The 16,110-nt window shown below is 38.3% G+C and overlaps 1 protein-coding gene across 5 annotated transcripts in view; it reads right to left on the reverse strand.

Moving 5' to 3' along the window:
- Window positions 1-16,110, reverse strand: part of ARSK (arylsulfatase family member K) — a 44,807-nt gene that overhangs the window by 27,245 nt on the left and 1,452 nt on the right. For 4 of the 5 annotated variants that reach the window (XR_003530833.1, XR_003530832.1, XM_027662959.1 and 1 more), the window contains exons 2-4: window positions 12,140-12,269; window positions 9,755-9,914; window positions 3,222-3,504 (exon numbers count right to left, since the gene is read on the reverse strand). Coding sequence is in view for 3 of the 5 variants with exons in the window: in XM_027662959.1 (XP_027518760.1) it covers window positions 3,222-3,504; window positions 9,755-9,914; window positions 12,140-12,269 (573 nt within the window). In the remaining 2 variants the exon portion in view is untranslated. Of the gene's footprint in view, window positions 1-3,221; window positions 3,505-9,754; window positions 9,915-12,139; window positions 12,276-15,090; window positions 15,157-16,110 lie in introns of all 5 variants that reach the window. The other variant, XM_027662958.1, reaches the window with a different exon arrangement.

A 16,110-nucleotide genomic window follows, 5' to 3' on the forward strand; every position in this document is an offset into this window, starting at 1 on the left:
CTTCCCTGCGGCTTCCACAGGTAGCAAGTAATTTTAAAAAATCATCTAGAAACTAAGGCTAGGAGCCAGAAATGTGTGCTTTACCAGCTGTTGTATTATTTTAAGAGAGAGAGCACAGAACAGTCTTCTAGAACTGTACTCCCGAGTAAGTACAGAAGTATTGGCATAGTGTCTCATTAACTGTATGACAACTATAAACCTCATGGAACAAAAATATTGGGTGTTATGTGGGACAACATGGAAATTCATGTAGTCTGGGAAAGTCTCCAGGACAGTGATGACAAGTCTTGACATCTTGAAGAAAAGAACTGACTATATTAATCCAATTTTCTAATACTTTTCTACTTGTTTCTACAGATGTCAATCCATTTACTTATAAAGAAATGCAAGATCAGTGTGAAACTAAGAAGCCAATAAATTTCAAGTAGTGATGGATATGTGTATTCAAACTGGCATACTCACAGATATTGCGTGCTGCAGTACTAGATTTAGGGCCTCCAAGTTTGACATATACATTTAGCCTAGGCTGTCATACCTATAAGCATTCCCTTATGTAAGTGCTGTATTTAACAGTTAATAATTTCTATATAGTAGACTTAAAGCACAAATTACCACAAAAGCAGAGAAGATGTAATCTTAGTATGGAAAACTTAAATTTATTAAAAACTAAACCCACACCTGTTGCCTTTGTTTACCTCTGAAAATCTCTAACAAACAGATCCGAGGACTAGATTATGGCACAGCAACTCCAGTGTCTGTGGAGCACATTCCCGGGGCTGCAGTCACAGCTCCACAACTCGGCTGGCCCCAAACATGGGCAACACTGGTTCCTGACAAAATAACTGAGATACTTACTGTCCAAGAGGCTCTGTACAGCACAAAAGCAATCAGATCAAAGTTGTCCCTGGAAACATTACATTCCTGTTTACTTGGAGTATCAATCCCATGTTGTATTGGAACACATGGCCAAGTATGGATAATGAAGAGCTGCCTGGGGAGCTTGTAGCACGGTGCCTGTCTCTTGAGCCTATGGTATATCTTTGACCATATGTTAATGTCTTTGTGTTCCAATACCCACAACATTCCACCTTCCACAATGTCAATATTATCTCTTAATATCTAGCAGATGTATTAAGCCATAGAATCGTAGAATCATTAAGGTTGGACAAGACCTCTAAGATCATCAAGCCCAACCATTAACCCACTACTGCCAAGCCCACCACCTAAACCGTGTCCCCAAGTGTCACATCTACATGTCTTTTAAATCCCTTCAAGAAAGGTGAATCCACCACTACCTTGGGTAGCCTGTTCTAGTGCTTGCCAAGTATTGCGGTGAAGAAATTTTTCCTAATATCCAATCTAAATGGTCCCTGGTGCAATTCAAGGCCATTTCCTCTCATCCTATCACTTGTTACTTGGAGGAACAGACTGACAGCTAAACAAGTTGATAAGACTGCAAGAGTTAAAGTGCCCACAGGCATAAAACCTGGCTTTGTAATACTCAAACAAACACACCAAAATCTAAGTTTCCTTAGGCTCTACAGAAAATAGGCTGCTAGAAGAAATCATGGAAGATAAAATAATAGCAGACAACTGCTGCAGTCATCTTCCTACTGCTTAAGGTACTTGGTTACATAAAGTTACATTTTAGACTTCTCAAATTGTATTTATTAGCTTCTTAAGATATAATGGGAGCAAAAAGTGTCCCTCTCTACCCATGATTCTTTTCTACAGAACTACAACCTGGATGCACAAAGTCATAATCCTTTTGTCTGTATATAGTAATCCATAGCTAGGAAAGAAGCCAGATGCCCTGAAAAAGTGACAGCTTGTGCAAAATACAGGGGACCATCTGCTTAACAACACAAGGTTTCACAAACATAGCATGTTGATACTCTGTTCTGTATTAGAGCCCCAGTAAACAGGACATTTAATTCAGTTCTTCATCTATGCAATCAAACTTCTTCATGAGATTATCTCTGTGATTTTCAAAGACTGCTTCTTCATGACCAAAATACAGCTACATCCCAGAAGAACCAGCCAGTGTTCAATAAATGATAATATGTAGTTCACACTACACAGTATGTATATGTAGTTGTGCAAAGGACCTCAGCAAACTATGGAGTTTAAGTTCTCTCTCTAACTGAATTAAGGATGACACAAAAATTTGTCAGAGATGTTATAACTCTATCTGTGACTTGAAAATGGTACCCCCCCCTTCCCAAGACACACCTAACCTAGCAATTAGCACCTAGCAAGTTTTCCTTAATAACTAAGTTAGATCTTGTTTTTGTAAATGAAGGGTTTTTTCTCCATGTTCTTCCTCTCCCCACAAACTTTTCACCATTCCCAAAAGAACCCACAATCCTCACTATTACAAAGAAATTCAAAGAAATACAACCTTCATTTGTATATCTTTTTTTGTAAGTATTTGTATTTTTGGTGCACCTAGATATTTATCAGTTCTCCACTAGAGAAGGCCACAAATTATACACACTGCATATGGAGAGTTTTTCTGAGGTATAAAGTCTTTCCTAACCTAATTCTAGTGCTTCAGCTGCAGAGAATATTTCATGCCTTTCTGCAATGAAATCTGTTGTAACACATTCATATTTTATGGCAGATAATGGCCACTGGAGACCATACGAAATAGAGGAAAAAGTATTTCTTCTTTGAAATGGAGTGGTATTTGTTAGCTTTACACATACAGACGTAACGGGACTTTTTTGTGCTCTAAAACCATTGCAAACCTACAGTAGCACAGGAAAAGTTAACAAAAAAGACAGACTTCTGTTGTGTCTTATTTTGCTTCGTGGTCTAGGTTCATACTGCAGGAAAAGTTAATCTTTCACAGTAAAACTCAGACAAAATGGTTACCTATAACATCATTTATAACAAGAAGAATACAGAATATTCGTAACAATGAACTTCAGACACTAATTGAAAATAATTGACAGCTATAATTTTGTTCTTTTTACATATCTGGCCATTCAACTCCAAACTTCTTTATTGATTCAGTGACTACTGCTACAAACTCTTTCCTACAACAGAGAGGAATTTCTCCCTTCTATTTGCCTAACCTTAAATCAGAAATCTAACACCTTTCTTACTGTATACTGAAATATGAAAACTGGGTATGGCTTGAAAAATCAGGAATAAAATACTGTATGTAAAAAGTACAGTTATTAGTAGATTCATATTGAAATTTCATCTTCACATACCTTTTCAAGCCAATAGGGAGATGTTAAAAATGTAGAGGATCCAAAATTTTCTCCTGCATAGGGTGATGGGTATGGGTGTGGTAAATTTAGTCCCAAATAAAGAACAAATGGTTGAGTAAGGTTAACAGCTTCTTCCTTTATCCAGTTTACTGCTTTATCAGTATTCCGCCAATCTGCTTCCATCACTCTAACCCGCTTCCTATCACCTGTAAGATTTACCATGGGTCTCCCTTCTTGCCGGAGCAGGAAGTGAACATCCCTAGTCCAAGCTTCCACACGGTTACTGAAAATACATACACAAGATACATACTCAGCAGAAAATGTTTTCTTCACTTTTCCTCCAAGCAAAAAGCATTATGAATTCCTGAAAACCTTTCCTATACTTTTAGCTGCAATCTATCTGTAATTCCTACCTAAAGGAAAATTGTTATTCAATTGAGCTATAGTTATTGTGCCTCTATTTTATACTCCAACTTTCAGCCTTTTTTTCCTGCTTCTGAATCTTCTTTCTTATTTATTATCACTTCATGTCAGAAAGGCTCTTCTCACATCTAAAGAATAATATTTAGAAATAGCATCTCCATCTTATTGACACTGCTCTGCATTCCGGCATGGATTCACATGCTATTTTTTTGGTAAGGAGGGCCTTAGATTTTTGTTATTGAAAAGGATTCAATGAGAAATAACTTGCCCGGTGAGGCTGCCTTTAGAAACAACATTTTTAAACACACTTAAGACAAAAATCTGTAAGAGTGATTTATCTTGTTCATTTACTTAAATGTAGTTGATAAATGCTATTGAGGAGAAGCATGCAGAGAAAGCAAGAAGGGGGGGGAAAAAAAGGCAGTATTTTAATGATAAAATACTTTTGGAACAGATTTTCTAATGCCATGACAATTATTACCTCTCCAAAACACTGGGAAATCTGAGTTGCAGATGTCCTTGTTTCTTTGCTAGAATGAATGATGCTACAACTGAGGGAGGAAACAGCCCATCTACGACCTTGACTAATCTTTATCTTGTTCATGGCAATTTCAGTAAAACTAAAGAAATTCTAAAAGGAAGTATGAAACTGCTGAAAATTTGATCATACACTTAAATCCAAACAAAGCACTATTATTGTTTAGAGAGCACCTAACCAGTTTTATCCCCACAGGAATTTTACCAGTGCACTTTTAACCTCCAGAAAAGCTATTCAGAATTATCTGTAACAATTCTTTTTTGTTTTAACTTCTTGTTTAGGCTCACACTTCCAAGCTAAACAGGCTTAAACAAATTACTTAAAATAAATAAAGGTTGCTAGATGGTCCACAGAGAAAGCATGTTGCACAAACACTGAAATGAAATTATGGTAAAGGAGTGCATGTGTAAAATTGCATCTAATGACATAATACTGACTTAAACATAAAAACATATTATGTAGACCATAAACCAGTCAGATTATCCAGTCAGACTGAGATTAGGATCAAATTAAAAGAACAAAATCCTCTCAAAACTGAAAAACAAAAAAATCCCCCCCAAAAACTCAACCCAAACCCAAAACCAAAAAACCAAACTCAAAAACCCAATCCAAACCAAAACCACTCCCACAAAAAAACTCCAATAAAATCCCACTTCAGACCCTTTCCACATTCTGGAGCAACAAAGGAGTCATTCTGACACATCCAAGAGGAAAACTAATCCTCAGGCAGAACAGGACATGCCAAAATAAGGCTCTTCAAAAAGTCAGGTGGAGTACTGAAAAAGAGTGCAATACTAGATCCAAATCTACAGTTTAAAATGAAAGAGCAAGGACTTGACAGATAATTATTTAAGACCTTTGGAAGTTAATGTCAATTTTCCACTTTTTCAATGGGAATGAAAAGAGATCACATCTCCTTTGATAGCAGATAGTACTCCAGTGATTGTAACAAATATACAACCAAAAAAAGCCATATATAAAGGATATAGCAATGTAACATTGAAGACACAGCATAATGAACTACCATCACTATTGACCCAAATGAAAGTGACTACATGAGAGTCAGTAATTACACTTATTTTAAGTGAAATAGCCATCAATACTCAAAAGCATACATGGAGTCTTTTTGACAGGAAGCAGAGGTTTGATGTATACTACAGTCCAGAGGCTGAAGATTCAGTTCTTTCACTGTGTTAGTATATATTTCCTAGAAACCCTCTTCTCCAAATCTCATTAATTCACAACTATGAAAAATTATCTTTTGAGCAAGTCACATTCAAGTGGCTCCTTTTCATTATACATTTGTATTTTTAAGATACGTAAACTTCCATAGTTAGAGAGATGATTTGTGTTAGCAATTAACTATTCGCAATAGGTTAGAACAAAGTAGAATTGATTTATGTCACCTAACCTGTTGAAGCAGAAAAGTGAACAAGTTTTTTTTTACATAGGTAAATATGGGACTAGGGAGCAGAAGTGGTTTTATTGTCCAAAGAAGCAACATATATGCTTAAGAAAAATTTCTAAAGAGATAATACTGCCTGCCTATGTCCCTTTGTTAGTCTCCCTTTTAACAGGAAATTAAAACAGCAGGACATTTTAATTATCTCCACAACAAACAGGAATCTTTGTTATAAGTCCTCTACACTGTTGAGAGATTACCGGCTACTTAGGGTTTTCAAATGTCTACACAGACGCCATGCTGGGAACAAGATGTGCACTTTTCTCTGACTGAGGAATTGTATTTGTAGTTTTCATTTTTTAGATTAAAGATGTTGTAAACTGCCATTTTCAAATTTGTCTTGTGTAGGCATAAAAAGGCAGACTAACTATGGGTTTATTTTCATTTATTCTCAACCACTACCTGCACTTATTCAAATAACATTAAGTACAGATCTCAAACTTTCACTGAACGGAAAGTCAAAACAAACGTATAAAAAGTTTGTAGTAGGCGAAAAGGTAGGGTCAAGACATAGAAAAAAAAGATAATTGAAAACTGCAATACCATAGACTTCACAGTATTTTCCTATTATTTCTGAAGTGCCTAAATTTAGCCTCATGGGACTAAGACTTATGCAAACATGATGTCATTATATGGTTATATCATAATTTCTGTTTGTGAGACTCAAACCCTATCACTGAAGTAGATACATCCCTACATGCCAGAATGAGGAACATAAAAGCACACCAATGTAACTCCACTGATACTGATCTGCGATTTTGAAAAGCACTGAACTGGTTTAATTTGTTTCTCATCTGTAAAGACTCATGACAAAATTAGAATTTAGAATAATACAATGAGAACTATGCAAATGTGAGAGTACCAGACATAATGAGAGCAAGCTTAAAGCACCAATAGTGAGGGAACGTGAATGACATCAGCAAAACAGATCAGTACTGAAGAAGGGGATTTCAATGTTAAGATCACTGTACAGATGATGGGTCAGCAGCATTCTGACAGTAGAATGGCAACCAGTTCATCGTGCACTCTGTATGCCATTTCTCTTTCTGTTATTCGAATGAGAAGAGTAAAATAGGATAGCCGTAATAAGTTAACAAAAAGGGTATTTGCCTAATGTTCCTGTAGACTAAAGCCACCAAGATTTCATGTTAAAATATCACACCGTATCAACTTCTCACTCCACAAAGTGTAAAATACCTAGGCAAAACGCCATTTCATCACTGCCGATCAACACAAAAATAGGAGAGATCTCATCAGGTGACATCAGTTACCCTATGACATGCCAGAAATCCTGTTCAGACTATTTGAACATGAACTAGTATTTGTATGTTTGTGGCTATGAGATTGTGAGCTGGCACACTTTACCAACATAAAAAAATTAAGCAACATAAAAATTACATTCCTCTTCTATATAGTCTTACATTACAGTTTTCTTTGCATTATTTCTTACACAATAGAATTTATTTGAGAACTAAGGAGTATCTACTTGTTCAGCTTCGCACACCTCAGTCTGGAGTCAGAGTTCACCTATGATGGCTGACAATGAAAGCACTACTTCTAGAATCCAGGCACTTACATACAACTTTATTTCAGTGCCACCTCGTGTTCCACTTATCACATGAACAGTCACGAAATTCTAGAATTATTTAGAGCTGCTCTTCTTTAAACCTGGAGTGACTTTATAGATTAAACATATTTCAATGTTATGTTACATTTCTTCTATCTCAGTGAAGGGTAGGGTGAATGTATACTAGTAGTATTTAGGCAACACAGAATTTTCTCTGCACAAAAGTGATTCAGAAGAGAAGTACAAGCGTATGTATATTACAGCAGATAATTTTCATTTGTTGGGTAATATTACTTTACTAAAAATCAATTCTAGAAATGCTGGAGCATGATTCACCCACAGAATCTTTTGTCTTGCTTCATTACACAGAACAAAATCTGTCCCTTTGCCATCTCAAAGAATCATCTCTTACTGGCACTTTACAGTATGCTCTTAAGACTATTTTGAAAAGTATGAATGCCTGAGATAGTCACAATAATCTCTATGCTACAAATATACAAATACCCATAAGCAACCATCTTAATGTTGTTTCTTGCCAGAGAGAAGAATTTCGCAACATTCATACCAGGAGACACAAAGAATAAGAACAATACTGCAATGGATAACTTTCTAGCACTTTATACCTTGTTTCTCACCAGAAAGAATAAATAAAATCGAGAAAAATGCAGAATAATGAAAAAAAGAACAGAGGTTGAACACCCATCTGATAATAATCATATGCTAAGTTATTAAGAAGAGCTGCAGACAGTGACAAGTAAGAAGCATAAGAAACATACAAATAAGTACACTCTCTGGTAAAATAAGTAAACATGAAGGTTTTGCTGTAAGTCATTTGAATAATCCCTTACTGCAGCACAGAACTGGTATACAGAAAAATGGAAAAAAAGCTTGCTTTTTTCTTTTTTGACAGTCTTAAACTTGAGAGGAAAGTATTACTTTGGCCAGATTCTGAAGTGGATACTATCTATCAAGTATTTTGTCATTAAAAGCAGTGTATACATAGAACATACTAATAACTACTAATGTCACCTTCCAACTTCTAACAGTTCATTTTATTGAGGGAACTCTTAACCTGTTTAATATAAAAGAAAAAGCTACTCTTTATATTATTTCAACAACAGACATCATTACTAATCAGTGATATATAGCATCTTCATAAAAACTACATAGAAGGAAGACACCATTTTTTGTCCTAGCTATCCAGACATATTATGATTATTCTTTTTTTAACATAATGCACTTATTCTCTAAATGTTTAACTATGTTTCATTAATTTTTGTAATTCCTAGTCACAGTAAGCTTTAAAGTATAGGAAGTACAGTTCTACTGGTTTTGCATGGTAAGGTTTTGGTAAGAGGGGGCCTACAAGGGTGGCTACTCTGAGAAGCTGCTAGAAACCTCCCCCATTTCAGACAGAGCCAATGCCAGCCAGCTCCAAAATGGACCCACCACTGGCCAAGGCCGATCCGATCAGCAACAGTGGTAGTGCCTGCAGGATAACATATTTAAGAAGGAGAGGGGAAATCTGCACAGCATCAGCAGCCAGAGGAGATGTGAGTGCATCCTGTGAAAGGGACCCACAGTGGAGCAGTTCGTGAAGAACTTCAGCCCATGGGAAGGAATTGGAGAAGTGTGTGGAGGACTGACTCCTGCGGGAGAGACCTCACACTGGAGCAGAAGAATGTGAGGGCTCCTCTCCCTGAGGAAGGAAGGAGAGGGAGAGACAACATATGATGAACTGAGCACAGTCTGCGCTCCCTGTCCCCCTGTGCTGCTGAGGGGATTAGGTACAGAATTTGGGAGCGAAGTGATCCTAGGTAGAAGGGAAGGGTGGGGGAAGGTGTTTTAAGATTTGGTTTTACTTCTCATTGCCTTGTTCTGAATTCTAATTGGCAAAAAATTAAATTAATTTTTCTGAGTTAAGTCTGTTTTGCCTGTGTGCCTGAGTGATCCCTCTATATCCTTATTTTCAGCATTAAGTCTTCCATTATATTTTCTCTTCCCTGCCCAGATGGGGAAGGGCAGTGATGGAGCACCTTTGGTGGGCACCTGGTGTCCATCTAGGGTCAACCCACCACAACAGCACAAATCTGTGAACATTTATGGTCTTCAAAAAAACCCCACAAAACCTCTCATGTTTTGTGATGATAGATTTAATATTAAATTATTATAATTATGGTTTTTTGTTCTGCTTTTCTTACACTGCTAGTACAACACAGAAGCCAGGAAGTCTCAAAGCAAGGCAGAAACAAAGTCTCAAAGCAAGGCAATTTATGAATTTCACTTAGGAAGCAATACCAGTGATAAAAAATAATCATTCATGTTGGGCAAAACCAGTTTTGATATCACCTTCCACATACAGGTCCATGGGATATGCTTGCTTCTGCACAAAGCTGCAGGACAGATCCCTGTTAGGTATCTAGCACAATTTCTTTTAAATTAAAGCTACTACTATTTCAATCAGAGATAGAAATCACGTAACAGATCATTACATGGTTTGTTCACTACTGTCCATTTCATAGCAGAAAAATCTATCTGATTACCTAACTGAATGATGTCCAGAAGTATAGTCCAATTTCCCAAACTTCTGTGTGTGGTAGCCATGCTTCTCCATGAGATCCATCCATGTTAAGTAACCTGGATCTAGACCTTTGAAGTTATTCCAAGATTCTGTTAAATGGGTGAAAAGACCACTCCACATAGCTGGGGGAAAAAAATAAAATTTTGATGAGTAATTGGTACCCCCTACCTGTATACTTGAGGAGGGATTAATCTTCTTATTATTACAGAGGTTAGAAGTCCACATTGTGATCCAATAGAGCAAGAAATACAAAGTATTACTCTTTCAAATTTTGTCATAATCAATATAAGTAACAAAATTTACTCAAATAATCCCCAGAACTGCAGAAGGTCCTATCCTTCCAGGTGCTAAGCAATCACTAAGTCAAGGTTTTCTTAGACCAGAAAATATTCTTATTGATTTCTGAAAGAAAATGGCATGGTAGTACAGATCCCCATCCAACAGTCCTCTACTTACATGTTTTTCAGATTATTATTTCCCATTACAACAGTCAGATTTTAATATGAGTTTAGGTATATTTGTGAAGGGAATGAGAATATTTTCATAAATACCATATGTCCTCAATTTTATCCTTTTTAGGTAATGTGCTTCACTAGCAGCTGCAGAAACAAAGTGAGAATATTTAAGATACCAAGAAGAAATGAAACCAAGGGAAGAGTTGCAAAGGAACTATAAGGGAAGATTGTTTTAGTCAATACCTATTTCTTTGCTGCTTATTGAGAATTGTTCACTCTTTCACTCACTAATTTAGAGTTAAAGGGAATCCTAAAATGAAACTCAGCCATTCCACAAGCAATAAAAATATCCTGTAAGCATAGTGCATCAACCCCACATGGCAATACTCCTCTTTCCCCACCCCAAAGTCCTCTTTCCCACCATGTCTTCTGGTATCATCCCCAACACCTCCATATGAGATGTACCCTCACTTCCTTGCAGCTTTTTGTAAGCCACTGGCTAAACAAAAGCTGTCCTGCTGGTTCAGAGCCCCACATGTGATGACTGACCAGTGGCCACAGCCACCCAAAATGCTACACAGTCTTCATCACTGGGAGCAATAGCTGCCATATTCACAAAACTTAATAAGATTAAATAACACAAAGCTATTGCTCTCAGCAACAAAAATTGGCTGAAAGATACAAAAATCAAGAAAAATAAAAAAAAGCCTGTTTGTTCATGTAACCTCGCCCACTTAAAATGGGACCTTGAGAAAAAGGTTATCAATAAAGTGAACACTAAAAATGTAAAACTATATTTGACAGCCTTTGCCTGCTGTTTCTTCCAGTGTATGCTTTGAGAGAAAGGATCCCCCTCACGGCTACAGATGAGAGAGGGTCTTTGCAACTGAAAGGACTAGACACATTTTAAGATTGAGGAATACAGTTTCTTTCTATCTTCCCAGAAAATTCTGCAACTAAAATTGAACAAAGAAAAACAAGTGCATTAAGTAAAGAAAAATCCTGAAGAATTCAATTAAAGCTACTGAAAGATTCATCATGTATCTAAAAGTATGTTTGGAATAAATGTCATTGGAAGACAGTGATAACAGCCACCACTTTATTCAGCTATCATTATTACTTTTTGCCAAGAACAGGAAAGATATTTATTAACTTTGTATTGGAATGGGAGAGTAGTTCTGAGTGTAGTTTCAGCATTGCAGCAGACAAATCAATGATTTCGCTACAAATCCTGAAGATTTGTTTAGCCTGAAGAAGAGGAGGCTACAGGAGACCTCATCACTCTCTACAACTTTCTGAAAGGAGGTTGTAGCAGGTGGGCATCAGTCTCTTCTCCCAGGCAACCAGCAGCAGGACAAAAGGTTATGGTCTTAAGCCCTGCCAGGGGAGGTTTAGGTTGGATATGAGGAAGAAATTCTTTACAGAGAGAGTAATTAGCATTGGAATGGGCTGCCCAGGGAGGTGGTGGATTCACCATCCCTGGAGGTTTTTAAGATGAGACTGGATGTGGCACTTAGTGCCATGGTCTAGTAACCACCTGGGTGTTGGATCAAGGGTTGGACTTGATGATCTCAGAGGTCTTTTCCAACCTGTCTGTGATTCTATGATTTTTTAAAAATTTGAAGCTTCAGTGGAGTTTGCGAAAAGATTTGGGAGGTTACACTTACCTGAAAAAAACAGTACAAAAAATGAAAAGAAAGGAGGAAGCATAAGCAACAGGAAAGAGAAACAGATGAAACAGGAGAATACTGTAAAAATTCAGACATAAACTAGAAAATAAAAGGAAAAACAAAACAAGTCCCCCTCAATTAAAAGTTTTGACATTTCCCATCATTACCACATATTTAAATTGACATGTGCAAGCATTTATCTGATGTTTTGCTTGCTTTTACCTGCACGCGAAGGACAACAAATTGGAGAATTGGTATAGGCATTGAGAAAGACAGTGCCATATCTTTTCATAAAATTTATGGAAGGTAAATCCACAGTCTGATTTCCTGGAAAAAATGTCAAGCGTCCATCCTGCAATCAGAGAAAAACAACATATAAACAACCATTACCACAAACTATTGGCTGCATTAATTCACAGATTTGTTACTGTAGTGGGTTTCTGTGGCTCGATTTTGGTCTGGGGGGGAAAATACAGGGGTGGCTTCTGTTAGAAGCTGCTAGAAGCTTCCCCTGTCCCATGGAGCCAGTGTCAGCTGGCTCCAGGGTGGGCTTCCTTCCTCTGGCCAAGGCCAAGCCAATTAGGAGTGACAGTAACACCTCTGTGATAACATAGTTAAGAACAGAAGGTTGTTGCACAGGAAGAATTCCAGCCAGGGAAGAGCTGCGTGAGAACATGTGAACGACAATGCAGCAACAAGGTCAGTGCAGAAGGAGGGGCAGGAGATGCTCCAGGTGCCAGAGCTGAGGCCCCTGCAGCCCGTGGTGCAGCCCATGGAGGACCATCAGGGTACAGAGACCCACCTGCAGCCCCTGGAGGAGCCCATGCTGGAGCAGGTGGATGCATGAAAGGAGGCTGTGACCTCGTGGGAAGCCCAAGATGGAGCAGGGTCCTGCTGGAGACCTGCAGCCCATGGAGAGGGTAGCCCACGCTGGAGCAGGTTTTTCCCAGGTAGGACTTGTGGCCCCTGTGGGGGACCCACATCAGTACAGCTCATTGGTGAAGGACTGCAACCCATGGAGGAGTGACCCACGGGAAGCAGTTTGGGAAGAACTGCTGCTCGAGGGATGGACTCACGCTGGAGAGACCCATCAAGGATTGTCTCCCGTGGGAGGGACCCCACAGGAGCAAGGGAAGGACTCATGTCTCTGAGCAGTGGCAGAAACAACAATTGACCATAACCCCCATTCCCCGCCCCCCTGCACCGCTGGGGGGGGGAGGGAGAACATGGAATGAAGGAGGGGTGGGGGGAAGATGTTTTTAAGATTGTTTTATTTCTCAATCTTTGATTCTTACCCTGTTAGTAATAAATTTAGGTAACACCACCGCTTTGAGCCTGTTTTGCCTGTGAAGGTAATCAGTATCTGATCTCTCCCAGCTGTTATCTCAACTAATGAATCCTTAGCTGTTTTTTTTCTCTCTCTCTCCTCTGTCCAGTTGCAATGGGAGAGTGAGAGAGCGGCTTTAGTGGGTACCTGGCATCCAGGTACCCGGCTAGGGTCAACCCACTAGTTACCCTGAACTTGCTTAAATGTTGCCATTTCTACTCAGGTATGAAAAATGGTGCTGAGAAGCTTTAATTAAATCAATATAAAAAGGATTACTTATGAAAAAGTGCAACATAAAAGATAACTGGGCTTCTTCATAGTAAAATTAATTCCTTTCCATCACTATACATTTTCTAAGCTCCAGTTTTAGGGAGTAGGGTCCTACATTCAATGAGAATAGGTACAGTGAAAGATGACAAGGAGTCAAGCTGAATCCTAATACAGATGTGTGCATTAGCATATATTTCTATGAAACCACTCCTGATCCCTCATCATTTTTAAAGGTTTATCCACAGCACAACTCCGAACTTATTTTAACCTACGTACTGGAAAAGTGCTGAGAAAGCTGAAGAAAGGCTATTCTCCCACTGAAATGCCACGCACAGTGGTTCCCTTATGATACTTGCATATTGATAATTTAATTTACACCTTTTGTTTAGATAAAGTTTTTAACCAGTAATTTTAAAAAGACAAAACATTTCAAATAGGTACTTTTACAGTAAAAAGTTATAATCACTTGAAACCAGGTTGCATGCAGATTGCTCTATTTCAGGTCATTGTCCTTTTGAGTCACTTTTATTCCTTTCCTTTCCAGTCACTTTATTCCTTTCCTTTCCTATCCTGGTTCAGTAAGATGTCCCAACACAGTCCAAGCCTGACTGGCTCTTCAGTGTACAGGCAGGTGACAGCGAACCTGCACAGTTTTAACTGCAGAAGAAAGCAATTCCCTCCATACATTTTCTGCCAGAAATACTCTGGGATAACATGGCATAGTAGAGAGAGTCACTTCATTTGGCATCAGTAGAGCTAACTGTGGCACCTCAGCCTCTGAAATCAGAACATGACAAACAAGTCATCACCTAATTTTGTACACTGCTACAAAAGGCAACTAGAACAAGCACTCAGTAGGACAAACTGGAAGTAAAGCTGTAATCTGCAACAGGAACTTGAAAGAAATTTTGGGCTGAAAGTACTCTTCGGAAAGTTGTCCTGGTTCCAGCCAGGACAGGGCTAATTTTTGCCGGAAGGGGCATGGCTAGGACATGGAGGTTATTTTATATTACCTCATGTCATTTTCTGAAAAGGTGTCCCTTCTGGGTGAGGGTAGCATGGTAGCAGTATTGTTGGGCTCCAGTATTGTCTGCATGGTACAGGGGTGAGCATTCACATGTGAATCGCTCGCCTCTCTGGTACTGTCTCTTACTAATATTGTTGCTGTTACTGTTAGATTCCTTATCTCACTGCTGTTTCCAGCAAATTGTTCTTATCTCAACCCATGATGTTTACCTTTTGTGCCTCCAGTTCTCCTCTCCAGCCCACCACAGAGAGAAGGCAGAGTGAGCAAGCAGCATGTGGTTTGCAGTGCATACCATTCCTAAACCGTACAAAAGTACACAACTGATGCATAATCCCGTCAACAATATATTCTTAAGTTTCTTCAACAGTTTGCACAGCTGGAGATAAGAGTTCATTATATTGATACTGTGACACAATATTCAGTGAGACATTAGCAAAAGAATTCTGTATACTTTGTGTCATGGTATACTTCCTATACTGAGACATGATGACTATTTCTATAGGTGATGCAGGTATTCAGTGAAAGTTCTGTTCCTGAACAGGCTGAGAAGCTCATCAGCTATTTCTGGAAACTTGCCCTCTAAGAATTAGGTAGCATTTGCAGGTTTTGACATACCTAAGGAAATAAAATTGTTTTAACACAAACAAGCACATTTAATCCAGGAATTTGAGCAGCATTGCAAGCAAAGCCTCACATCATCCAGTTTACTTCAAGTAGCAATTCAGGAGCCGAATTGCTAGCACATTCCTCCAGGAAATGTGCAAAAAGCACAATGCCTGATGTGACACAGCAGCAGAAAGCTGGCTGTTCAAGCAAAAGGTCACTGTTCAGGAGGCCAAACACAGTCTAGCATCACTGAAAAGAAAACTTTTGTCACACTTGACAACATAGGTGTGCATCTTTCATAGGCAGCATGACCCACAACAAAAGCAGGCACACTTTCTAATGAAAGCCCAGACATTTCAACAGCTTGCAAGACTTAACCTCTTTTTTCCAGAAAAACTGTTCGTTTCAACAGTACCTGTTCTCTACTAGTGATGTAATGAAAATGGTTAATCTATTAATCTATGCCTTCAAATTCATCTCAGAAAAAAAACTTACACAACACAACCTTCAACATATTCTTTGTATGCACCATGTAGACATGACACTTTCCAAAAACAGCACTTTGTTCTTGATCGTTTATGTAAGAATTTCAAAACATCTGGGATTTTACATTTCTTTTTTGTAAGGCTTACCTCATTAATCCCTGTAATATAGTCATGAAAATATTCCTGTTTACAGGTGACATAGACAAGTATAACTAAGACTTGTCTGCAGCTTCTGCTAGTATCTGGAGACAAAAATGGACATTGACCAACCCCAAGGACCATAAATATTGTAAATTCAACTACTGGTAAATAAGAGTTTTAGTAAAAGCCGAACATTTGGAGAAAAAGCATGCATTACTTTGCAATTTTAAGAGAGATTATATACTCAAAATAAAATAAACAAAGAATACAGTCACAGAAAGTCTATACAGAGCTATTGCATTAGTAAACAAGAAGCTATTTCTTTATCTTTGAAATC

Source organism: Corapipo altera, unplaced genomic scaffold (assembly GCF_003945725.1).
Source record: "Corapipo altera isolate COAL_440 unplaced genomic scaffold, ASM394572v1 61167, whole genome shotgun sequence".
NCBI classification, from domain to species: domain Eukaryota; kingdom Metazoa; phylum Chordata; class Aves; order Passeriformes; family Pipridae; genus Corapipo; species Corapipo altera.